This window comes from Paralichthys olivaceus, chromosome 8 (genome assembly GCF_024713975.1).
Source record: "Paralichthys olivaceus isolate ysfri-2021 chromosome 8, ASM2471397v2, whole genome shotgun sequence".
NCBI lineage: Eukaryota > Metazoa > Chordata > Actinopteri > Pleuronectiformes > Paralichthyidae > Paralichthys > Paralichthys olivaceus.
Window position 1 is genome coordinate 8,910,314 of NC_091100.1, and position 25,513 is coordinate 8,935,826.

At 44.2% G+C, this 25,513-nt stretch overlaps 2 protein-coding genes across 4 annotated transcripts in view; one reads left to right on the forward strand and one right to left on the reverse strand.

Annotated features, from left to right (window-relative positions):
* lef1 (lymphoid enhancer-binding factor 1) overlaps positions 1 to 20,794 on the forward strand; it is a 41,277-nt gene extending 20,483 nt beyond the window's left edge. Inside the window, exons 4-11 of one of the 3 annotated variants that reach the window (XM_020101320.2) lie at positions 1,705 to 1,837; positions 5,871 to 5,961; positions 7,186 to 7,305; positions 8,095 to 8,257; positions 9,042 to 9,149; positions 10,801 to 10,849; positions 11,436 to 11,477; positions 19,312 to 20,794. In XM_020101320.2, coding sequence (XP_019956879.1) covers positions 1,705 to 1,837; positions 5,871 to 5,961; positions 7,186 to 7,305; positions 8,095 to 8,257; positions 9,042 to 9,149; positions 10,801 to 10,849; positions 11,436 to 11,470 — 699 coding nt within the window. In that variant the 3' untranslated portion in view covers positions 11,471 to 11,477; positions 19,312 to 20,794. The remainder of the gene's footprint in view (positions 1 to 1,704; positions 1,838 to 5,870; positions 5,962 to 7,185; positions 7,306 to 8,094; positions 8,258 to 9,041; positions 9,150 to 10,800; positions 10,850 to 11,435; positions 11,478 to 19,311) is intronic. The other 2 variants (XM_020101321.2, XM_020101322.2) reach the window with 2 other exon arrangements.
* Positions 20,795 to 21,517: 723 nt separating this feature from the next.
* hadh (hydroxyacyl-CoA dehydrogenase) lies at positions 21,518 to 24,983 on the reverse strand. Its single transcript, XM_020101132.2, has 8 exons — positions 24,761 to 24,983; positions 23,758 to 23,886; positions 23,502 to 23,659; positions 23,160 to 23,286; positions 22,919 to 23,008; positions 22,757 to 22,829; positions 22,504 to 22,620; positions 21,518 to 21,840 (listed from the first exon to the last, which is right to left on the reverse strand). Exons 1-8 carry the CDS (start codon positions 24,878 to 24,880, stop codon positions 21,722 to 21,724), a joined length of 933 nt encoding a protein of 310 aa, XP_019956691.2. The 5' UTR covers positions 24,881 to 24,983; the 3' UTR covers positions 21,518 to 21,721.
* Between the last annotated feature and the right edge of the window lie 530 nt (positions 24,984 to 25,513).

Genomic DNA, 25,513 nt, shown 5'->3' on the forward strand with positions numbered 1-25,513 from the left:
TTTGTCTTTTAACCTGAAATGGTAGAATATGGGCTGTGGGAGATGACTACTATGGAACTGGGGGAAAAAATAAAACTGGCTATGGGAGATGAAATTCTTAGGCTGATTAGGAGCCTGATGTGGATGACGCTTCATGCGGTTGGGGACACTGAGCTCTTTTTGGAAACGCAGCACACATACTGCCCTTTGTGTTCCTGGTGAGGACATTCCCAGAAGTTGGAGAGAGGGAGGGAGGGAGGTATTAAGTTGAGAGTCGTGCCAGCCTGCGAGAGGTCCGGGAAAACTCAGACATTCCAGCCACCCCTGTGTGTGTGTGTGTGTGTGTGTGTGTTGGACGAGGAGGTGCACCAATCACCAGTTAGCACCATAGGAATGTCACCTTGGCACACACCTCACTGGGACACTGAAGCGAGCGGTCTCATAATTATGTTGTCTCCTCAGAATTTAAATTTAGATGTGTATCTTCAACAACATTTACTAATCAGGTGACATTCCCATGGGAGCATCTGATTGCCATTTCATGAGGCCTTTTTTTCCCTTTGATCCAAAGCTTCTGGGTGCTGTTTGGCGTAAGACGCGTCTCACCCAGCGGTGAACCGATGTCTCTCCGATTAGCCATATATCCTGTGGAGGTGATATTTTGACTCCAGCTCAGCTCTGGGCTCAGATTGTAAATAGTAGATTTAGCATGGCTAAGCACTACCATGTGTTTGGTGCTGCTGAAGCATGTAAGCGCTGTTGGCTGGGGGTTGGGACTGGGTTTTTTTTGGGTCCGACTCAGCCTCTTTTAGTTGTCAGGAGGCAGGGTTCGATCTGAGTCAGCTAGGGATGTGGGGGGGGGGCGCACTGTTGACGTGATTACCCCTGCATTAAGTACCACTGCAGACATCTGTCTCACTCGCGCTCTCCCTCCATAGCCAACCCCCCTTTCTTCTCCTCCTCCTCCATCCCTCATCTTTCCTTCCCCCGGCTCTTGCTCTGTAATGAACTCCCCTTATTCACCAGCTAATGACTCCCTTTGATCTCCCGCCTAAGACCTCTGCTCTAACTCTACCCTGTGAGTCTCTTTTTCTCTCCCCTCTCTTTGCTCTATTGCTTCCTCGCTCCTATTCGCTCCAGCTCTGCCTGCATCTTTCTCTCTTTAGCTGTCTCCAACATGTTCCTGCACCTCTTTGACTTGTTTTTTCCTTGTTTTCCCTCTTTGCTCGAGGGAATGATGTTTTTTAATCCTGCTGACCTAGGCTAAACAAAGTTTCTGACATGCTGGGCTCATCTATCTCATAATTCCAGAAATCTGTCTGTCTGTGGCTCGCATATTTTCAAGAGCCGTTCATCTCATCTGCTTCACACTTTGTATGTGTATTGTAAAGGGCCCAAGGAAGTAAAGTTTGAGTTGAGTGTCACAGAACTTTGTGTAAACAGGTGAAAAGCTCTTTGTGCATCAGCAGTTATGCAGACTGAGTCCCACAAGCATAAAACTAGTAAACTGAAGGAATGACATTTTTAAAAAACTTTTTCATGACCATACTCATAAGCTTTACTCACATATATAAGGAGACTGTTCTGCACAATAGACCACCCGCAATGAGGGCTGTACCAGTCCCCGCATCATGTGATGGGGAAAGAACGAAGCCATACTGCACACTGAATAATGCTGCTGAAGCTCATGCATATTTTTAAATCTCCTTGTATTTTTCTTCGCAGTCCAACAAAGTCCCCGTGGTGCAGCCGTCCCATGCAGTCCACCCACTCACCCCGCTGATCACGTACAGTGACGAGCACTTTGCCCTTGGATCTCACTCTGGACATCATCCCCAGGATGGCAGCAACAAACAAGGTAGAGAGCAAATCATGACACAGCACTAACAGTGTGTGCACCAACTGTGTGGAGTCAGATATAAACAAACATGATTTTGCTCATGACTCATTAAGAGAGCAATTTATTTAATTCAATTTGCAATAACAGAACTCTGTGAATGATCTGGGTTCCCAAATATTTTGGATCTTCTTGTTGTCCAAACTTCAAAGTAGAATTATTTTCTAAATTATACCTTTCTTTCACCTCTGAGCTTCTGTAGTAAGGAAGAGAAGGACTATCAGGCTTATTCAAACTTTTTCTTTCCCGATACGAATTCTTATTCCTCTGCTTAGGGCATCTGCTGATACTGTACTGACTATCTGATCAATCAGAACAATGTAAAATGTGTATACCAAACTGAGTAGAACTCTGTGACTGACTGAGTGCCTGTCAAAATGTCACAAGTGGTCGACTGTTCAAGTGTTTCGCTTCCCATTGGTTGTTGCTGTAAACTACAATTACATCATCAGGGAGTGCGACTGATTTCTGTTGACCCCTCCAGTACTCTTTGCTCTGGTGTCAGGTGTTTGCCAAATTCTGCCTACCTCCTGAAAACGACATGCCTGTCACAGCAACATGCGTGGCTAAAGCAAAAACTACCAGTGATATGCCGAGTTTACAGAGGCTGACAAAGCTGTGAGCTGCCCGGCAGGAGAGACACTCTGGGGCGATAGATTTTGATAACCTGAACTGTGACGTAGACATCAACTATACAGATATAAGAAAAAGAAACTGTACTTGTTCTTTTTACCGTAGCTTTAGCCAAGGATGTCTGAATAAACACAGTTTATTGAGACAACATTAAATTGTATAATGATACTGAAGAAACTGTATTTAATTAATTTTATTGCATCAGTCTGTGAATTTGTAAAAGTATATTGTAGATTTTACTTTCCCTCTTTTATATATTCAGCGGAAACATCGGTAATGAATTGATTAACAAAACAAAGCTTATTTGTGAGGCTTTATGGTGTGTAACTCTCTTGATGGGTTTTAATAAAGAGATTGCAGTATTAAATTTAGTCTATTTTATACTGTTAAAGTTTTACATCACCTGTAAATAAACAGGGCTAATAAGTCTCGTAGGTTTGAGAATAAAAGATGATTTTTATTCAGGTCACGTTGAATGGTGAACTTAGTCTGCACCAAACCAAACAATTACCAGATTTTTTTACATAACTACACACACTCTAAGGAATCAATAGAGACACTCAAACCAAAATGTGTCACAGCAAAGTCATCCCTCCTGTCAGCTGTGAGCGTGAACTCATTTGAAGCCGCCTGTGGGATGGTGCGCTCAGCTCTGCTGCCCTCTCCCTCTGCACCCTTTGCCTTTCTGCAACAACATCAAGCTCCAGCTCTGACAGCTGCAGAGAAGCTCCGCAGCAATTTGGACGAGCTCCTCAGCCCCTGCGCAGCTGGAGACTCTGGCAGCTTCTCTTGAAAGCGAACAGACGCTGGCCCTCCATAGTTTTGTCCTGCACCTTTTCTCTTCGCAAGACTTTCTTCTCCTGTGGCTGACAGTTGAAAAGGAAGCAAGGAATGAGACAGGATGTAGGCGACGATGAAGATGACGATGATGATGAGGTTCTAAAGGGACAAACTATAAATAGCAAAATGAAGTGAGTACACAGCTTAGTGAGATGAAGGGAGTTAGACATACAAAGAATTGTGCTCCACATATGCCAGAGGAATCATGCATCCGACACGTTTTGTTGAATATTTTTGTAATGGAAGCAGGAAAGAGTTGCATTGACACAGAACTAAGCAATAGATCTATAATGCACACATTCGACCTCAGAAACTTGTCATATCGTAACACTCTCCATTTTACTTTTTTGTTTGCTTTTCATTTCACAGAGATCCACTAAGTTTCTGACAAACGCAGTTGAGTGGATTGAACCCCCGGAGGTCTTTTTCTTACTATATTTGATCTTTGTACTCGCAGCCCAACAGAAATCCATGTCCAAGCGATGCACTTGCAGAATTAGCTGCAAATGATTTCCCCAGGCATATTCATATGTGTATACCAGCAGAGCTAAGCTGAAGATGCTTAAGACGAATTCTCTCTTATTCTCTTTCTTGCTGTCCCTCCCTCCCTCTCTCTTTCTCTCTCGCTATCCTATCGACCAATTGATGCGCTGCCTTCCTTAGCGGCCTCAGACTTTGATCTGCTCGTTAATTATGAAAAACAATCATGGATTTCTCATTATGAGCTCTAATATGCACAGGGCTGCAATGCAGGGTGGAAGTTTGAGTATTGGGGGGCCCTTTGAACATTTTACATTCAAACCGTAACATTGTATTTTATTTTTTTAAAGATGGGAACACTGATTTGAATACAGAATGTTTTACAATGAGAATCATGACAGTGTTGCTTGTTTGGCGAGGAAATGCAAGTGTGAAGCACTGTTGGGTGTCAACGGGAACATGTGAATAGGGGGGAGTGAGTAAATAGGCACCTTAGGGGTGTGAGTGACAAGGTTAACACGCTGGGGCTCTCTTCTCCTCCCTGGCTGCCTCACCCCCTTGCCTCCTTCCCTTTTGCCCTCAGGAGGGCCCTGAGGAGTGTTCGCTAGTGGATTAGTGGGCAGGGGATAGTGCTATGCGCGCTATGAATCCAGCGTTGCAACATTGGCTTTGGAGATATAAGCCCCTCGCTCGCCCTGCCTCTCAGAAGAGGGAGGCCCCCTCAGACCACAGCTCGGAGAGAGAGAAAGAAGAGAAAAGGATAGAGGCAGGGAGAAAAGCCTGGCTCCGGCAGGGATTAGAAGATGGTGCTAATCTGGAGGCATTTGCCCTCTTTCCTTTGTATGTGTGTTTGAGCATACGTGTAGAAACACTCCACTTGTCCGTGAACAGTATTTCTCTATCTGGATCATGGAATCACTTCCCTTTGCTCTGAAATGGAAAAAAAACCCAAATAGGTGTCACATGAGAAGACATAAACTGATCAATTGTTAAATTTTAATCATCCTTCAGCCCTGTTCTCATTAAGAGACCCCTCGACCTTGAAGCCCAGTAGGAGCCGGCAAGGCAGAGATGGAGGAGCTTAGTCCTGGAGATCCACTGACAGTTAGTCCAAGTCAATCCCATGTCTACAGGGAGCGCTGCAGCCTCTGCCACAAAGAGGGCAGCTTCAATTAACCAGCTTAAAGACACTAAACCACACTGGAAGGAATCTGGCTAAGCGGAGAAAATATCATCCTTTTCTACCGGGTGATAATGTGAGGTCAGGAGGCACGCTCAATTCCCAACATGTGCAATGTCCTTGATTCTGCTAGAAGATTGGAATGAGTAATAAGAATGGATTTTTGATCAACATTGTTTTTTTTTTAATGGATCACGATTATTCAGTAACGCTTGCTACACATTCTCTTGCCGAAGCGCCCAGGGGAATCAACTGACTCAAAGCATGATCCCTCACTTTTCATTATGTCATCAAACTAGATCTTTTGTTACTGTTGTTTTTAAGAGAGCCCTAGAGGCTGAAGGTACATATTATACGTTTAAGGTCAGTACTTACAGTCTATTTGAGTTTACTCAGTTGAGACCTTAACAGCTATAAAAAGGCTGGTGAATAAACCTCAAGTTTTATTTTTGTCTACCAAGAATAAGTGTTCAGAATCATTTTCAGTCCAACTTTATGCTTTCTCTCCTGAGGCAGATCCCTGTACAAAACCTCAGCATATCTGGTAAGCCAGTACAGATGTTAAAGCAGTGATTTGAGGAAAGCGAACATGCAGGATGTATTTTTTTGCTCATCAAAACTGTCTCAGACTCAGCAGTGTTAAAGTTTGACTAATCACAAGAAGCTGTACCACAGTTTTGCTGAAAAGAAAAAAAAAAAGAAAATTCTAAGTTTTGAAGAAAATGTCTGACCACAGAATAATTCAAAAACCTCATGCACACCTTTTGATACAGGTTTCCAAAGTAATGACACGCTTCCCTGTCCTGTTGTTGACTTTGCATTCTCAACATCTGACTCCTCTGCACCATCGTTGTGTTGCAGGAATGCCAAGGCATCACCCTGGCCCCGACATGACCAACTTCTATTCCCTATCACCTGGAGGAGTGGGACAGATCACGCCACCACTGGGATGGTGAGTCGCAGACGGACAAAGCAAAAACATGTGCAGTCAATTCGTGTAAACAGGGATCAATTTCTTCCCACATCAGTTGCAAAATGACACTGTGGTGGCTTTATGCACTGAATGTAGGCAAGCTGGCCTTCAGCAGCAGCAGCAGCAGCAGCCGCTGCCTTCGCAGGGAGGTCTGCCTCTGGCTGTTCCTGCTGCGCTGCTGCGGCTTCAGCCACACCAGCTCCTCTTTTTCCCCTAGCACACATGTCAAACACATCACCGCATACGTGCCCCTGCATAACCATATGGCTGCTTAACCCCCATCAGAGGTTTTTGGAAGCACTTCTCTCTCTGAGCCTCACTTCATGTTTGTGAAGTGCTTTTTTTCGTGTCTTTTACCTCCATTTCCTGTGCCTTTTCCTCTCCTTCTCCCCAACATTTCTCTGTTTCTTCTTCCTTACTATCTTTCTCCGTCAGTGTAATGTTTGCAGAGACAGGGCTTCAGGCACACACTGAGTGATGCCAGATGTAAGGTGCAGGATCAGGCGACTGTTGAAGCCCAGGCGGTCTCCCCCTCCTTAGACCTCTTTAGATCTGAATAGTAGTAATATATGAGCCCATTTTTGATTTAGGAACTTTTCCCTAACTAGGAACTTTTTCTTAGGTACTTACCCACTTTTCCTGAAGGAATACCTTTACTGTATTTTAGGGCTAGGGTTAGGGGTAGGAAATATGTGATAAATTAACTTAAATTTGTGTAGAAGTGTTTAGTGGTTTCTTGTTTCCTGCCGGCAATCCTGCCACAACCCTCTAGATTCATCTTGCAGGTTGAGAATTATTGGTATGTTCGGTCAATAGTTAGAATTTTACTATGTTGTTTTTGGTCATTTTCATTTACCCCAGCATAAAATGATCATATTGACTACTGTCTGTAGCCAGTCCTACCCTCTGGGACATTAAAGCTTTGCACTGCTTCTCTACTGTAAAAGTGCAAGAAAGATCTAGAACAAGTAGAACTGCAAGTACAAGAAGTTGGTGACCCTGCTGTCATTCTTTCGAAATATTTTGCATTGAAAATCTAATCTGAACAAGATAAGCATGGGGATGTATTTCCCTCCTTTTTTCTTACTGTCATTTCAGTCGTTTTTTCTCACTTAAGTGACCTTTTCGAGACCTTGTCCTTACCACTGACCTTCTCTGTGCTCGCTTGCTAATTAAAGTGCATGTTGTCCACTGTTATTGCAGGTTCTCACACCACATGGTGCCTGGCCCCCCAGGCCCTCACGCCACAGGGATCCCCCACCCGGCCATCGTCAACCCACAGGTCAAACACGAGCCGCCGCATGAAACAGACATCATGCACATGTGAGTCCCGCAAACACAGAATGACTTTTTATCAAACACTTCCACACTTTTTTGAGTTTTTAATAGTTAAAAGGTCTCTACCTTCTCCACTCAACCCCTCTATCAGCATTTTCTGAGAAGACATACTTCCAGGTATTTGTGCACTCTCCCACTACAGCGGGCCATTGCTGAACAAACCCTTGGTCAGAGCCTTGTTCTCCTTGCCTTGATGTGAGCAGATAAGCAGTGAAGCCCGTACTCCACTGATAACAGGCCTGTGCTTCATTTGGCCTCAAGGATCACAACACACTTAGCCAGCTACAGATGCAGGTCCCAGATTAGTGCTTGGATGAACTCAATTCACATCCCCAGTGTGTGCAGTGGGAAATCTGATATTTACATTATTCATGGCCATCCTCATACCAAAACTGTCAAATCAGAAAGGTTGTTAGAAAGTAAGTCAGGAGAGGGAGTAGAATCTTTGGGCTTGTGAGTTTGAGCATTTGGTTTTAAGCGATTAACAGTGTGCTATGGACAAAAAGTGTTTGGTTGCCATTACTGGTGAAGTAATCTCTCTGCATGACGGCCTGCAACTGCACAACTGCACATGATTAAAGAGGCAGGGGCCCATCGCGTGGCAACCTCTCTCACACTGCCTCACCATTGGCTGAGAGCAATCAGACGGTTGCTGCTTTTGTTGCCATTGTGGCACCACGATTTCTTTCTTTTATGTCTCTCAATTTCTATACTGTCTCTACCTTTTTTCTATAACTATATCTGTAGTGCTATTGTTCTGTCTTTTAATTGCAGGAAACCCCAGCATGAGCAGAGAAAGGAGCAGGAGCCCAAAAGACCGCACATCAAGAAGCCACTAAACGCCTTCATGCTCTACATGAAAGAGATGCGTGCAAATGTGGTCGCCGAGTGCACGCTGAAGGAGAGCGCTGCCATCAACCAGATCCTGGGACGAAGGGTAGGTCACAAAGTCGCTGTACTTGGTCTCATTGTCCCTTTTCTCTAATTTATCTTTCCTATGTTGATTGGGTGAAATCACCAAGAGATCAAGGTTCGAGCCATGGCCCTTAAGAGGTGGTATGGACCGACTTTCCAGGCCCAATTAGTTCAAAAAGCACAAAGGTTCCTCTCTCTATTAACATACAGTCTTTTATGAACCAGTCATGATTATTGTCATAATGATTGCCCCAGCCAATTATTTCCCTCTCAACAGCATAGATACAAACTGCCTATCTAACTGACATTTAATCAAATTGGCTTTAATAAAATATGCCTGGATAATGGCACGGTTGGAAATGACAAAATTTGTTCCTTTTGAGGATTGGGAAAAGAGTGCAACCACAGAGCCATGTTAAAAGCCTTAACGAATAGGCCCAGCGGTTGAGGCAGCCAGCCACAGCAAAGCCTAGTTTGTGGCCTGCATAGGGTAATTGCTCGCTGACATAGTTTGAATAAAAAGCGCTGCTAAATTGGAACCAGTGTTTTGATATGAAATCAAAGTTTTTTTCCCCCTTCTCTTCTCTCCCACTCCGGCTCTTTTGCATGTTAATCTCTTCATCATGTTCCCCCTTCTTCTTCGTCTCTCTTTTATCCCCCATACAACAAACGTTTGGAAGTTGAAACAGCTTTTTTTTTCTTTAGCAAAACACCAGCACACTTCTCTATGCAGGGAACATGCAAGTGCATGCCAGTAATTGACTGTATGCTATTTTTTTCCCCTAATCTCCTTTGTACTGAAACAGTGGCATGCTTTATCTCGGGAAGAGCAAGCTAAGTATTATGAGTTAGCCCGCAAGGAACGGCAGCTCCACATGCAGCTCTACCCAGGCTGGTCCGCTCGAGACAATTATGTAAGTATCAACAGAACAGATTGGCAGAGGTGCGCCTGCGAGTGTGTATGTTGGTTTTTTGTTGTTTGTTTATGTCTGTGTTGCATGACGTGTTCTTTAAATGTCACACAATAATCACACAAACACACTAATTCACACTACTCGGCTCTGTGCTAATAGGGTCCATTTGTGGACCCTTTGTCTCAGCCTGATTTGTAATTCATAACGCTGTGACTCACTGCTACATTACCATCCACACTTAAATGGATTGTAGTATCACGGACATTATTATTGCCACAGTGAGTGAAAATTGCCTGGTAATGGTTATGCTAGGCTTTGATGTTCTATATCAGTGTGGATGTACAAGGCAACTCTTAGCCTGAGTTGTGGAGGCTGGGTGGTGTATACATCATTCAGCAGCAGCAACCTTTGTTCTACTAGCTGCCCGTTTTGTTTGTGAATGTGGGCGGTTCAGCTGGATTTAAGATGCAGTCGGTTTTTGGTGTGTGTCTGTGTGCATGTGTTTGGAAGTTGTCGCAATGTGTCCCTGAGTACATGTGGTGTGTATGAATTTGTGAGAGAGCACCAGCCTTTATTAAAAGTGTGGCTCCGGCACTCACATTCACTCCACCACCAAAGTGCTTTGTGGTGTTTATCTGCCTCCCCTCGGACACCGACAGCATCCCTCCTCCTTCTGCCTCCACTGCTCCACGGCAAAAAATGCCTCGCTGAGGAGGGGGAAGCTTCCACAGCTCTGCTACGCAACATCAGCCAGTGATAGCTAGCGCCAACATATTCTATGTGTAGGGGAAAAAATAGAGGGATGACTTTCTTCTTACTGTAAAAGTAAAAGCAAATGATTTTAACTTAAAACATTTAGCATCCCTGTGACCGCTGTCCCCTCCCACAATTAAAATCCTCAGGCAGCACATCATGCCTGGAAACACCCAAAATAGGTAAGGCACTGGCATTGAGAGCATGTAGCATTCATAGTTTTTTTTTTTCCCTGTGTACCCCCTCTCTCATCCTTTTTCTCACCCACTCTCACTTAGTCGCTCCACTCCCCTGTCTGCCGCAGCAGTAGAAGGCAGATTAGCTCATGAATAAGTGGATTAGCAGACTTTGCAGCAGGAAACCAAAGTGCTGCTCATATTTGACTAGAACGACTCTACGCTGCTATCTATACCTATAGTCTCCCCCCTGGGGATTTAGCATAAGCTATAAATCCTCACACACTCCCACCACGTTGCTGGAAAAAGAGTGGCACTCTTCAGTCATTGAGCTCGACTAGCCTAATTATGGTGAGCGTTTTTAATTGCACTTGAAAAAGGGCTAGTGGAAGTCTGACACAGGACGGTCACAACAGTAGAGCAAGGTGTCGCTTTATGATTAGGAAATAACTCAGGAAAGGCCCTAAAATAATAGAAAGGAAGTCACTTATTTAAAAAAGTAGTTGAGAGAAGGTAGAGAACACTTACTTTGAATCGGATGCTTTGTTGGTCCATCCCTCTCAGCGGGGCAGTTTTGCGGCGGAGTCCGGAGTCCGAGGGATGCTGGTTGGATGCCCAGCAGGGGATGAGTGAACATGGCAGTCAGCAGCAGGATATCAGAGTGGTCTAGTGAGCGTGAGTGCTGGAGCCACACTTTATGTGTTCCTCTGTATATTTTTTAGGGAAAGAAGAAGAAGCGGAAGAGGGAGAAGATGCAGGAAACGACCACAGGTAAGCAACAGTCCCTCTGCCGCCTTCTCTTCTTCTTTATTCTTTTGTCTGTTGTATCTGGAGGTCGTGAGTTACACAATCTTCCCATAGAATTCATGTCATCATGATGTAAAAAAGATAAAACTAATCTCCCAGTAGATGTAGAGATTTTCACTAACCACACTAACGTCACCTGCTGTCCTTATTCTGGCGTCTGGATTCTGTGCAGGCCGTTTACTCACTCATTCATTTTTTTGTGGACATCCTTCCATTTGTCTGTCCCTTGCCTCTCTCTTAACACATGACACCTACTTTGGGATTAGTCTGTCCATTCTATACGACGATTTACCAATTCTGGGCTTTGCATTACTTGTTTGCTTGCTACATTACAATCTGTCTTTCTGCTGACCTTGTATGGCTGCGCTCCTGAGCTTCCTCTCAGCACTGCAAGTGTAATCCATTGAGAATTACATCTTAAGTAAAATGTCCATTTCTTTTGTTATTTTGGTCTGCACACTGTGTAGGCCAAATGGATGGTAAAGATCAATGCTGTCCAGAAACTTCCCCCCCCAAAAAAACTTTTTAAAAAAGATGCAATTTTCTGCAGGTACAGGCCAGAGAATGAAAACGGCGTACATCTGAGAAAATGGTAAGACAACCCCCCTCTATCCCCTTCCTGTCTGGTCCAGTTCAGTTTTATGTCCAGTCTTTTTTAATCTGCCAAACACTGACTTGAGAGTATGTACTCACAGACTAATCCTAAAAAGGTCCACCCTAACCTCACCATAGTCATTGTGTCGGTGGTGTTCAGGCCTGAAGAGGGATTGTTTGCACAAAGGCCTCAGCACAATAGGCACTGGATTTTCTGTGTGTGTATGTAAACGTGCATGTGTGTGTATGTTAAACTGGTCAAATCAGTGTATTTTGTGTTCAGTGCTGATTGGATGAAGGTCAAGGACGTCGTTTCAGTGGTTTGTGGCTTATTTTTCTTCCATCGTGTGTCAGAAAAACTTGTGGGTTTTGCAAATGTTGCTTTGAATATCAGCTCATCCACTCTTGTGTTTTCAAAATAATACATCTGAAAACACTTTTGTGAGCCCAGAACATTTTTTTTTTTACTGCTGGTGAAGGCTAAGACGTCAGCTCAGCTCCATATGGACTACATGTGTTGTCTCTCTCTGCATCTTTGTGGAGCGGAGCAGGACACAGCAGCTCGTTTGGCAGGAACTTAATGAGATGCTATACCTTAACAAGATTTCACGGTATCTGGGGTTTCAGGGTGTCTATAATGCTTCCATAACAAAGGCACTCCTGTAGCGTTTTTTTTTTAAACATGTGAAAGATATGTTGAGATGTATTGATTCATGACACATGTCAACCCCTCTCCAAACTGTCACCTGTCCCTCTTTTGTTAAAGAGGATTAACATTTCCCAATGTGTGAGGAAGGCAAATCTCCTCTCCCTCTTTCAATCTTCCTCACTCACTATGGATCTGTTTGCCTTCCATCCATCTCCTTCCCTCTCCCCTCCCAGTGAGTCGGGTAGCATCCTGTTATTCCGCTCCCTTTCGGCAGCAGGAGAAGCCAGGCAGATGTGACAAATCTGGTCTTAAGTCGAAATCACCCCAACCAGACAAAGGTTTTCCACTTGATCGATTCCTGACCCAGTGGCTCTCTCTGAACCCAAAATTGGTTGGGCGGCTTTTCTTTTCTCCGTTTTTTTTCTCTTTTTCGCCACTGCCACTTTTCAAAGCGGAGAAAGCGGAGGCAGCGAATGCAAGCGCTAAAAAGCACTTTATCTCTGATCCAATAATTAGCAGTGCCTAGCCGCAGCGGGATGGACACCCTTGCTGATTCTCAGTGACAGCCTTAAACTAATATGCATAATACCAAGGATACTGCCACAACTCCCCAAGCCCTCAATTTATGCAGATCCCAAAGAGCTGGATTGAGGTTAGCTCGGTGTAGACGCCAAAAAACATCTTTAAATGAACTCGTTTGTCTATTTCTTTTCATCTGCCCCAGCCTCTACCCCATCTGTCTCTACCCCTGTATGAAAAATCCGGACGGGCATTTGTTAGTGACTTAATTCTTCAGACACATTCTCTACACGTTTTGCTCCATCAGATTTTATTTTTAGCATCTGCACCATCATAATGAAGAACATCCAGCATTACAAGATGAAATGATTCATTCTCGGTAGATTTTATGGAGGGAAAAATTGACTTGAAACGTTTTTATATTAACATACTTTATGGCCATTGCTGAGTTTTTCTGCCTGTGAGGCAAACCGGGAGTTGAGTCGTCGAGCTGTGTTTTATGGTTTGACATTGGTTCTCTTTGTTATCTTTAGCACGTCAAACACTGGGCCAGCCACACAGCTGGCTCTCACCACAGTGGAAGAGCACTCTGAGAAGTCATTACTCTGACATTGTGAAATTAGGATTTCCGTCTCTTACCCTCTGGCCCTGTTTTTTCTTCACACCGACTTTAAGAGCGCACTGAAACTCCTCCTTTCCTCACTTTTTCTTTATTTTGTTTCTCCCGTCTCTTGCTTCCTCTCGCCCTGTTAGCCTTTTGTTTGACTCAGCCCCTCTGATTCACAGCCTTTAAGATGGTTATCTGGACGAGATACATACGTGCCCTGGAGGCTTTCTTCTGTCTCGGCTGCTGCACATTTTTTTCACAAGGGGAGACACTCCTAACAAAGGTGGCTTTTTTATTTGTCTGGTGGGAACTGTGGAGTTGCAAACACTTGCAAACTGCCATAAAACTACATGAGTCATCTCGTTCCGACTCTTATGAAGGTGCTCTTTTGTCGACATGCTAAATTAACGTCTTTACAGGCCAGTTTTCCTGTATGCTTGTGTTTTTTTCATCAAATGATTCTGGATATCTTGGCTTTTTAAGAATTGTTCTTTGTCAGTGCGTCAAGGCTCATTTCTAGCCACATGTCCTGGTGCAGAAACATGAAAAGAAAAAGTGTAGCAGGAGCTTTGGTGGCGACTCTCTCTTCCACCTCCTCCTCCTCCTCCTCTCTTCTGTCGTGCCCCGGCTCTGCTCCCTCTGATGTGTGCAGCCAGAAGTCAGCTGTCAAAAGACTTTTGATGAGCAAAGAGGAAGGAGAGAATAGAGGAGAGAGAGGGAGTGAGTGAGTGTGTAAGGGAAAAGGGAGAGCGAAGAAAATCCCTCATTCTGGAGAGTTCTGAGTTTGCCCAATCTCACTCGACTGCCACTCATAGTTTAGTCTCCATCCCTTATTTATTTCCTGCCTCTCTCTATTTGTTACCTCTCATCGTTTCTCTCTCTGTGTGTCTCTCCACCAGACCCTCATCACTCTCTGCACATTTCACACACATCCGAGCAGCCACACACACTCCAGCCGCAATTAGGCAAGATCCAGTGTCCGCCTCTATTTCCCGAGTCGTTTCAATTTGGCACTGAGCCTCTAGGCTGCTGCGGCACAGCCCAGTGGCTCCACACCCTCCCTTATTAGTGACCTGGGATAATTGAGGAAGGAATCCAGATCACAAAAAGAAGGATTCTAGGTCTCGCTCTCAGTTGTTTTTAAAATTGTACTTCTTCACAGAAAAAAGAATTCGTCGGGTGGGAAGTGGAGCGAGAAGAGAGAGATTTGGGCTGAAATCAGAGCAACGCCCTGGCTAATGTTGCTGTGCGGAGGATATAGAATTGGAAAAGGTTCACTCACTGTCCTCTCCTTCCCCCCTGACTTCCACAAAGCAGACTCTGTAGAGAAAAATACCCCCCCCCAAGCACTCTGGAAGTATATGGACTTCCAGAGGGTGGCAGTATGTCAAACGTGGTGTAATGCAAGAGTGTGGTTTTAGCTCAGAAGTACAAATCTTGGACTCTGACAAGGTTGTCTCATCCTGACCTGGCAACACACTCGAGAGGAAGAGAGAAAACCATTAAGATGAGGATATAACCCTCTTAAAGATCTGTGTTTACATGCAGCTAAAGTGCCGCCATTGTTTAGACTGAGGCTTGAAATTTGTTTTGATTGAGTCACGGGCCCATTGTGTTGTGGTTTGGTCAGCTGCAGTAACAGTATGAGGGTCCAGTCTCTCAGCTTTCATTTTTTTGTAATGTCTTCTTCACTTCCTCCCTCTCTCTCTCTGTGTCTACCCACCATTGCAAACCCCCCTATTTTGTTCTTGTTTTGGGAAGAGGCGGAGATATGTGGCCTTGTAAAAACGCTTGTGAGATTCTTATCTGTGAACGAAAGGCCCCCAGGTAATGTTGGGGCACAGACAGGAAGAGAACAGCGAGGTCTGAGGGAAGCAGTGTTTATTTTTATTTTACTCCACACGGTCTGGTAATTGTCAGAGGAGGCAAAAACCCTCAGCCCCTTCTCATTTTCATCCCTCGCTCATTTTCTGCCACTTTACTCCTCTCCGTCGCCGCTCCTCCTCTTCCCTGCTCCTCTCCTCTGTCCTGGTGGTGAATATGAGCGGCGGTGGCGGCCTTTGAAGCGAGACCACAGCAGAGGGAGCCGTCATTGTGTAGGCCCTTTGAATGTGCTTTAACCTCCCCCCCCTCAACACCCCCCCCAGCCTGCAGCGGCTCAGACTGAGCGGTGCGGGGGCACACGGCCAGACTTCAGCTGCCCGGGCCCCCCAGCGATGCCGCCTCAGATGTGGGCAATGCCTCCCACTACCTCCCCCCTTCCTCCCACACCCTCCTGTGCTCCCCTCGTCTCACCCACACATGCCTGAGGTTTGGGTTTTTTCAGTGACTCCCCTCCTCCCCTTTCCCCCCTTTGACCACAACCAGTCCCCACCCTTCTTTACGCTCCAATATTTAAGTCTTTCCTCCTCTTTTCTTTCTCTTCCCCACTGTTTCAGTTTAAGCCCCTCCTGACTGACCTGTTAGTTTCTGATATCCCCCTGTGGAAAAGACACAACAGCCCCCCTGAGCCTGACTTTTGATTGGAGGTTAAAAAGCTTTTTTAAAGCGGCAATTTCTTTTTAAGTTGAATGTCTCAGAGCCAAGAAAGTGCTGACAGGGCAGAGAATTTAGTTTAAGACTTTGCCTTCTCTTCCAGGTGCTTTTTTTTATTACCCTGCCTCTTTTTTATTTTTCCCTTGGTGTGTTTGAGAGAAGCTCTGCCACAACTTTATAGAGGAGGCTGCTTTGAGAAGGTGTCACCAAAGTGAACTGTGCAGTCCAGGCAGAGGTCAAAGCCAAGACTTGTCACCACAGCAGAGTCTGAATGTGTCGATGTTTTCTTTGATGGAGCTCGTGATCTGTTGGTGTGACCTCAGAGGATGATGAAACAGAGAGAAAGAATTGACAGAGAGTTTTTGTTGGATCTCAGGTTTCAGCACTGATCCTGATTAGATTTGGTCGATTTAGTTACCTCTGCCGAGGAGGTCGTGTTTTCACCTCCGTCTATTTTTTTGTTTGTGACCAAAATTACACAAATCTACCAAAGGGATTTCCATGAAACTTGGTGGAGGGATGTGGTACGGCTCAGGGAAGAGCCCATTGAATGTAGGTCTTATTTTCTGACGTTATTGACAATTTCCCACAAAACAGTTCATGGATCTTGATGAAAAATCAGGTATATTTATGGGACTGATATCTGAGTATGTGCAGTTGGTGCTTGATTACATCTATTTAAGGAGACTATTGGGTCTTGGAGGAATGCGCTCTACTGAGTGCAATTATAGTTGGTTCTGTTTTATTATTTACAAGCTAAAACCTCAAACATTCACTGGTTTCAGCCCCTTTTCATTTTGAATATATCTTCGGGTTTTTGGATGTTGATCAAACAAACAAAGCCCTTTTTAACTATAGACTATAATTTTTTATTTGCAGTTTTACATTTTTATTGACAATCTTTGGACAAAACAATTAAACAGCAAATCCAAAAAATTGTTGACGGATATATGGATGATGAAAATAATCAGTTGGTGCGTGATAAGTGATTTAATTAGTAACAAGGCACCTCTTAACTATGTTAGCATAGATGCTACTGTAGCATCAGTATTTCTTTACAAACAAGAGCAATCGATGACACTGGGTGCTTTTCATTCTTCTCTTAATTGGTGTCCTTGGCAACCATGATTGACAGTTGTTTCATCCAACCACCTGCCATATTTCTTTTTTTAAGTGTGTGCTGAATCAAATCTGAAATGTTTTGGTGAAACAAAGCATCTCGCACATCAGGTTAATGAAAACAAGTTGTAATAAACAGGAATCACAAATCGTCCTTCACTTGGATTCCTCTCCATCTCCCCCCAGTCTTTCCCTCTCTCCTCTGCCATGGTAAAGTCTGCTCCTCAGCCTGCGCTGGAGACACCTCTCTCCACTTGGCTTATATTTAGAGTAATTTGTCAGCAGTGTTTTCCCTTTTAATGGCACAGAAAGAAACCCCAGAGCTCTGTGTAGGGAGCGAGGGAAGGAGCTGCGGAGGTGGGTGGGTTGGTGGGTTGGTGGGTTTGGAGGTTAAGGGGCTATAAGGCAGGCGGGCCCCAGCTGCGGGCTCTTTGATTCGACCGGGGAGGTGAAAGCGGCGATTGAGACGCGAGGCTGTGCCAGTTATCTTAACCTCCCACACTTCAAAAGCTGGGCGAGAGCTTGTCCGACTGCTTCCCCTTTCCCTCCCTCCCTCCGTCCCGTAGAGGGAAAGGAATTGGGGGAGAGAGACGGGGGGAGACTAAACCTTTGCTAGCTGTCTGAACAGAGGAGCGTTTCATTTCCTGCAAAAAAAAACCTCCAGCCGGCATTCCTGAGCACTAATGTAGAGAGAGGAGGAGGAGGAGGAGATGAAGGGAGGTGAGGTGAGGGGAGAGGAGAGGAGGGGTCAAGTTGCTCCTGAATCCCAGTGTTTGTGTCGACTGGACCTTGTGAAGCGCTGGCCTGCTGCCCCCTACAACCAACCACCACGCAAGCACACATCCCTGCTGTTACCACCAACCTTTTTTTAAAAAGACACACACACACACACACACACACACACACGCACACACACACACACACACACACACACACACACACTTTTCTCGCCCGCAGCCCTTCAGGCCTCTTCCCCGGGCAGGAAGGCCAATGCTTTTCATGTCTGTGGTGGGGGAGGAAAAATGCTCCCCAGGAAACAGGGTGCAGCACCGGGCGTGCGGGCCGGCTTTGAGATCCTGGGATGAAAAGAGGGAGGGCGGCGGAGGTAAATAAAAGCGACAGGGGCTCTCTCTCTTTCTCTCAGAGCACTGTGTTCCTTTCAGTTTCTGCTCTGTGCGGCTCGGGGTCAGCTCTCCTTGGGAAAGGTGGCCTCTGTCTGTTCCCTTTTATCCACATGTGGTAAAGCAGTCTGCAGGATGGTGTGTGTGTGTGTGTGTGTGTGTGTGTGTGTGTGTGTGTGTGTGTGTGTGTGTGTGTGTGTGTGTGTGTGTGTGTGTGTGTGTGTGTGTGAGAATTTGGAGTGTTAAGATGCAGCAGGGCTCAGCTGACTTCTCTCCTACAATAACACACTCTTGGCTTTGCCACAAGGGAGAGGCAAACTAATACCGTTTTTTTTCCCTCGTCTTCACAAAACATCCATCTTTTTAGTCGCAAGAGGCAGCCATCCACCTCTGTCTCTGCCTCTCCACTTTGATCACAGATTCTATTTGATGCCGCTCTGGTCTAAAATAACTCTCCCTGGCTTGTCAATAACTTAAGCTGACTGGGTTTGGTTAGCTCGAGCTCAGATCATGAGAAGGAAAAGAACACTTTTTGCAGCTTGACAAACAATTTTCCCGTCAGGGAAAGGGGCCAAATTTCATTCACATTCAGTCTCTGTGAAGTGGATGGAGCAGTCAGGTAACATTTTTCTTTTACACCACAGCGTCGACCTGCACCTGAACTGTGTTGGTTCAGATAATTACCACCAGCGATTCCATGACAGTTGCTTGTTTTAACCAGCTGGGTCAATGCGATGATCCTCCTGCGCAGAGAACATTTCTCCATCTTGTTTTCCCATCAGCCACCTGCAGTGGCAGCCTAAATGTCAAACCAGAAGCTGCACAATCGGTTGCTCGCCTTGAGAGGGGAGGAGGAGGAGGAGTGAGTCAGTCAGGGGAGGGCACAGACGAGCGCGGCATTTCCAGCTGGGTCACGGTAACCCCCATGCCAGACTAGATGAAAGCCAGACCAGCCCACATCCTGTCGCTGACCTATAACCCCTCTGTAGTTCAGTGCGGGCCCGACACTGCAGCTTTCATTCAATCAGCTGTAACACTAAGAACAAAACACTCTAATGATTGATCATGTTGATTGTAAAGATTGTAATTTGTCCCTCCCTAATGTGGGGGAGGCATGTTTGCACGGTGAGACACTTTTGAGTCATTATGAGTCATCTTGATATGTCTGGTTTTGGTTAATGTGGACGTGACCTGTGTTTTCCTCTGTTTTGTTTTTCAGCAGATTTCTTCTGTACAGAGATGCAGCTGATTAATCCACTTTTTCTCCTCTTTTGCTCATCAGGAGGAAAACGGAACAATTTCTCCACATGCAAAGCGAAGGCAGCAGCTACGGGCCCTCTTCTAGAGATGGAGGCCTGTTAGATTTCATGAAGACCCTTAAATCTCCAAACTGAAGCCTCCACTTCTCAGAGGACCCCCCCCCCCCCCGTCCCACCCCAACTACCCCTACTCCCTTCGACACAGTCACACGCCACCACCACCATCACCAAAAAACACTTCACTGTTTGACAACACTTCCTTACTGAAGGCGCCTGCTGTAGAGACACTGAACTGAACAAGACAATCATGATTAGTCGGAGCACCCTCACGAAAACCACACTCTCGCACGGGAAAAACCCAGAATTGACGTCTGTGTTTTGTCAGGTTCCTGTTACGACTCGAGCTTTACCACGATCCAAGGCACTGCACTGAAAAGAAAAAAAAACAACAGCAGCAATTTTTGATGTGCACACAAACTTCTTCCCCCTGCACTGCCCAAACTCTCCAGACACCCGTCCCTAAGTTATTGTAACTTATTTGTCACCTCTGTTCATTTGTATAGTTTTATTAGGCCGACCTTCACGCCCTCACCCCCTCCCCTCGTCTCTCTCTCACTGGATTTTTTGAGACCCTTTGAGGTTTCACTCGACTGACCAAACACCTCTTTTTAGACTGCACTAAGGAAGATGGAGGGATCTCATCTCGTCTAAAGAAACGTCCTCAAGACGCCATTTTAGTTTGTTGCTGACCAGTTGGTGCAAAAAAGGATCAATGATTTGATTTGCTTTTCATTTTAAACTGAATTTTATTTTGAATGCTTTTTTTGTATCTTGAACCCTCGTTTCAATTTCTCGGTGTATATTTTAGTGATTTTTTTTTAAATATTGTTTTTTTATATAGTGGTATATATGAAAATAAGCTTTGGACACAGGAAAGCCATTTTTCTTGTTGAAGCGTCTTGCAGAAAATTGAAACTTAAGGCTTCTTTTGATAACTATTTGTAACAAATAGTGACCTCGAGTCTTGCTCAGATGTAAAATAATGCTCAGTATGTGTACTTTTTAAAAACTGTCAGGATATGTCAATTTTCTTGGTATTTTTGCAGGCAACATTAGGACAAAGGCAAGAGTGATAGCTCAGAGGCCTATATTTTATTGTTCTGAAACATGACAAATGAAGCAGATATATATATTTACCCCAGCACTTGGCAGTCTTTCTTTTATTGCAATGGACCTTTGTCTTTTCTCTCTGGTAGCTAATAGTGTGTCTTTAGCCATGTTGTTTATTCCATGCAAGCATCTCTGTAACATTTTTGATTTTAATGCTCTATTTTAGTATTACTTGATGAATTCCTTTTTTAGTTATCATATTCTGGGTCACTGTCCTCTTGGTTAAGCATTTTGCTTCCCAAGTGGTCATATTTGAACTGTTTCAACATGTTTTTTTGTTTGGTTTTTATTTTGTTTTTTTAAAGAAAAATAAAAAGGCACCATTGGCTCATGTGATCACTCGTGTGGTGGAAAGACCGGAGCTCGAAGTCCCAGATGTAAAAGTCTGTGTCGCCCTTAGAGATTACAAGTCTAACTAAATCAGTTCAACACCATGAATCAGAAATGTAACTTCTTAAGATATTATTTTAGATTGATAAGTAATTAAAACTATAAAGAACACACAGATACTGTATTATTGCAATGATAATGAAAAGCCCATCATCCAAGTATGAAAATCTTACATCTAGGTGACAAGGTGACTTTCTCCTGAACTGTCAAACTTTAAAAATCTGAAGGTAACAATTTTATGACATAAACATTGTGGGATCAAAGAGCAAAGATCAAAGAAAATGACTAAATCTGAATTGTGCCTCTAATATGTCCCCATTTCAAATGAAACAGCACCACCTTGTGTTCGTGATGTGAGATGTTTTGTAAAGCATCTGACACATTACTCATTCTGTGGATCAAGTCAATTTACTTTCAAAATGCCAAGCCAAGAATGCAGTAGTAGAATTACAATATAAAGTAGATTAAGTATAATAATTATATTATATATGTGATGTGTTGATTGCTTAGTTTCTTCATGTATTGTGCAGAATGACACGTGAGCAGAGTTTGACCTAACTGCTGTTTTCATATCCATCTACTGAAGAGGGATACGAGGCCTTCACATTTGATGTTGAGCATGAATCTCACTGATGTTCATGTGTATCTGCAAAACAGTCAAACGCCAAGTAATTGAAAAATCCATTTTATTCAATTAAATGTATTCTCTTCACTCATAGATATTCCTTGGACGACATGCACAAGAAAATGGGCTGACAGACAAAAGTTCACCTTTAACATAGAAGGCACTTTATCTATTTCTTATTAGTCCTTTGATAGCTTATTTTCTGAAGTTCGGACTTGTCCCTCCACACAAAACACAGTAAAACGTATCTATTTGTACTTGTAGAATCCTTCTCCAGTCTTTCTGCCATATTTTCCCTCTGCAACCAACTTGTTCAGCAGCTCACTCTGGCCAAACAGTGGGTTGTCTGGGTCCTTTGCAGTCCAACCTAAAAAAAATGCAATAGTAGACGTTACATTTATTCAAATTAGCTTTGTTTCTCCTTTCTTGCAGTAGTTTCTCTAGACTGAAACATCTGTGCCAATATTAGATTTTTTTCTGCTTTTCCTTTAGTGTCATGTAACTTATGTGTAAATGATCTCTTTAGTTACAAAGGCCCAAGTACACAGTCAAGGGAGTCCTTGTCTTCTACAGACAACCCGTTTCTGAAACGCCTCTTCTGCATTCCTGCTTTTTGTCACCAGGGAACATGTCTCTGTCTACTGGCTAGTTTGGCTCATATAGGTACAGCAGAACCGACGCCACTGTTCTTGTAGCGACAGAACAGCTGTAAGCACAGCTGATCTGGGAGTCTCTGGTGCGTGACATTTCTGACACACGCTATGAGCAATTAACCAATCACAAAAGAGTGGACCAGCTGACCAATCAGAGCAGACTGTGCTATTTGGGAGTTGGATCATGAGTGGTTCAGACTAAGGGTGCAAAGAGACGCTGCAGCTGTGTATGGTATGAGACAAAAAAATGAGTATTCGGCATGTAAACCTATTCTAGTAATCCCCTAGACTGAAATTATGAACGTGTAAAAGGCCAAACAAATGAAATTTTAAATGAAAGTCATACACGCTCAATATTTACCACACAGTTCACTCACCGTCCATGATAAATTTCATAGTGTCTAATCCTACGTAATCTGAGAGCTCGAAGGGTCCCATGGGATAACCAGCACCAAGTTTCATGGCAACATCAATGTCCTCTTTGGATCCGTGACCTGAGGAAGAAAAGAGAAAATCAGAAAACCATGTACTTTACAAGCAAAGCTGCAGAAATCAAGCAAACATTAAAAAATAAGTGAGAGCTCAGAAATTTGATCTAGATTCTTTCACTGTGTTTCCAGTTATACAAACCTCTCTCATGCAACCGGATGGCCTCCATTATGTAAGGAACCAGCAGGCGGTTTACAATGAACCCTGGTGTATCCTGGGTAAAGAGAGGTCAGTTACTGCTGAGTGGACAGATACACTCTGTAAGAGATGACGGAAGTACCGACATCAGTCAGCAGATCTCACCTTGCAGGACACTGGTGTTTTACCGAGCATTTTGCTGAAGTTTAGGAGGGAATCAAACGTCTCTTGGCTTGTTGCCGAAGTTCCAATGACCTGCAGATTAGACAAACGTTAATACTTATTGTATACTATGGACATCACATCTACTGCATCACGTCTTAGAGATGCAACTATTTGAATCTGTGTTGTCCCTGTTCAATACACATCACATAAATAAATCACAGATTTTTTTCTGGGGCCTCACTTCTACAAGTTTCATCATGGGGACGGGGTTGAAGAAGTGAAGGCCGCCGAATCTGTCGAGTCTGCTGGTGGAGCTGGCGATGTCAGAGATGGGCAGAGAGGATGTGTTGCTGGCAAAGATGGCGTGTCTAAGAAAGTACAGGAACACAGTTAGTGAGTAACACATGAGTCAGACATACAACATGTGCCCTCTCATGTTGGGAAATTAATATCGTTCAGTGTTTTTTAAAAACTTATTACTGAATTAGAAACAACACAAACAACTTATAAAACCCAGAAAATAGAGAAGTGGAATGATGTTACACTTGCTTCTAATCGAACACAGTAAGGCGACAGTGCTTACTCCGGTGCCAGCTTGTCAAGCCGACCAAACAGATCCTGCTTGACTTTCAGATTTTCCACGATAGCCTCCAACACGAGATCTGAGCTCTGAGCGGCAGATCCAGCATCTGTGGACGTTGACACATTCTGTAGGACTTTCTGGATGAACTCCTCACCTGCCTGAATACACACAAAATACATCCTCATCCATTAATTACACACATTTCACTCCGTTTCTCAACACGTTGTATTTTGTCTGTTGATCTGCTGCTTCTCACCTCCGGCTTCTCAGCGAACTTCTTCTTCACCACTCTTTTAAGGCTCCCTTCGATTCCCTTGACGGCCTTTTTCAGGATGTCCTCAGATGTGTCCACCAGCGTCACCGAGTGGCCAGTCGTTGCAGCAACCTTCAGGGGGCAAATTAAAACTTGTCATTGACGCTGAAGTGAGAGTATATATACGCCTGACCTCCTAGAATATAGTCTGTAGAAGTTGTTTTTGTGTTTTTTTACATTTGAAGAAATGGTCTCCATTTACTTTAATTGTACTGGATTTGGCTGCAACACTGTTTACCCCTGATAATCCAGAAGTGTTTCGTGGACTCAAACACTTCACCCACCACCTCCACCTGCACAGTGGTGAGTAGATAATGAGTTAAATTTCATTATTGGGTGAACCATCTCTTTAAAGCCTTGACTGGCCTGAGCTGTTTTTTTCTGCACAATAACTCAGTTCAGGAACTTAATGCGTTTACAGTCACAAAATGAATGATGAATGAAAAAACGTTTTGCTGTCGATGGTGAGCAGAGCAGTGCACGCTGGGAAAAGGTGGAGACATATTATAATGGTATGATGGTTGAACAGCTGGACGGGTTCGTGTACATGAAAAGTAATAATGCAAAACTTTACACAAGGACCACGTGGCACAGCGAGCATCTTCTAAAACTCCCTGAACAGAATCCAGTGTTGTCACATTAAACCACAGGGAAACAGAGTCTCACCTGATCCCTGGCTGATCTGCAGATATCAGCCTCTTGCAGTCTGATCCGGGGCAGCGTTTACATTTGAAAACTTTTTTAATTTGGCAAACTGTGCCATTAAATAATGGGTCAACAAGTCACTCAGCGATGAGGGTTCGATAACAGCAGGATTCTCTGTTAGCAGCAGTGAGTGAAACTTCAGTCCTGTCCCCGTACGTCCTCCGGCAGGTGACTATTTTTTACTGAAGCTAACTGTTAGCTACGAGGCTAAACACAACCCGGAAGACGCGTGTCCGCTCACCTGTGCGATCCCGGCGCCCATCTGTCCCCCTCCGATGATCGTCACATGTTTGATAGCGACGTGTCTGAGCGCAGAGGTGGACAGAGATCTGCGGAGCTGCTGGGTGAAGAACGCCATCATGACAGAGGGACTGCGGACACGCGCACAGACCAAGTGTGGTGACGACTTGTGTTTCCCTCGTAGAATTGTGTCTCTCCCGCTGCGCTCCCTGTCGGCGGTGAGTGAGAGGATCGTGTGTTGGCTGCAGGCGGAAGGAAAGGGGGACAGGTTTTCCTCGGGGGCACCGATTTCAACATAACACCCGAGTGGAGGGAAGGTCGTCGGTCACGTGATCATGTGGCTCATGCACGCGCTTCCGTGAACTTTTACCCACATGTGGTTGACTGTGAGGATAACAAACACAGATCAGGTGAAGAGCTGCAGGTTTACATTTTAACATTGTCTCTTAAAGACAACATGGAATGAGTCAAGTATAAAGTTACTGTTACATGAATACAATTTATCATCATCCTGTGAATGTGCTCTTAAAATACATGTTTATAAACCTGCTTTTACTGGACATGTGGTCTGAACCTTTATTTTTTAATCGCCTCACAACTGTGATTTTCATAAAATGGCATTACTGCAAATCCTATTTGACATGATTCTTTTATTTTTTAGTTTATTTTCTTCTGTCTGTCTTTTATTTTGCTTTAATTACTCACTGATTGCTTGACATTATATCTGTTATTTAATTGCTTTTAAATCTTGTTT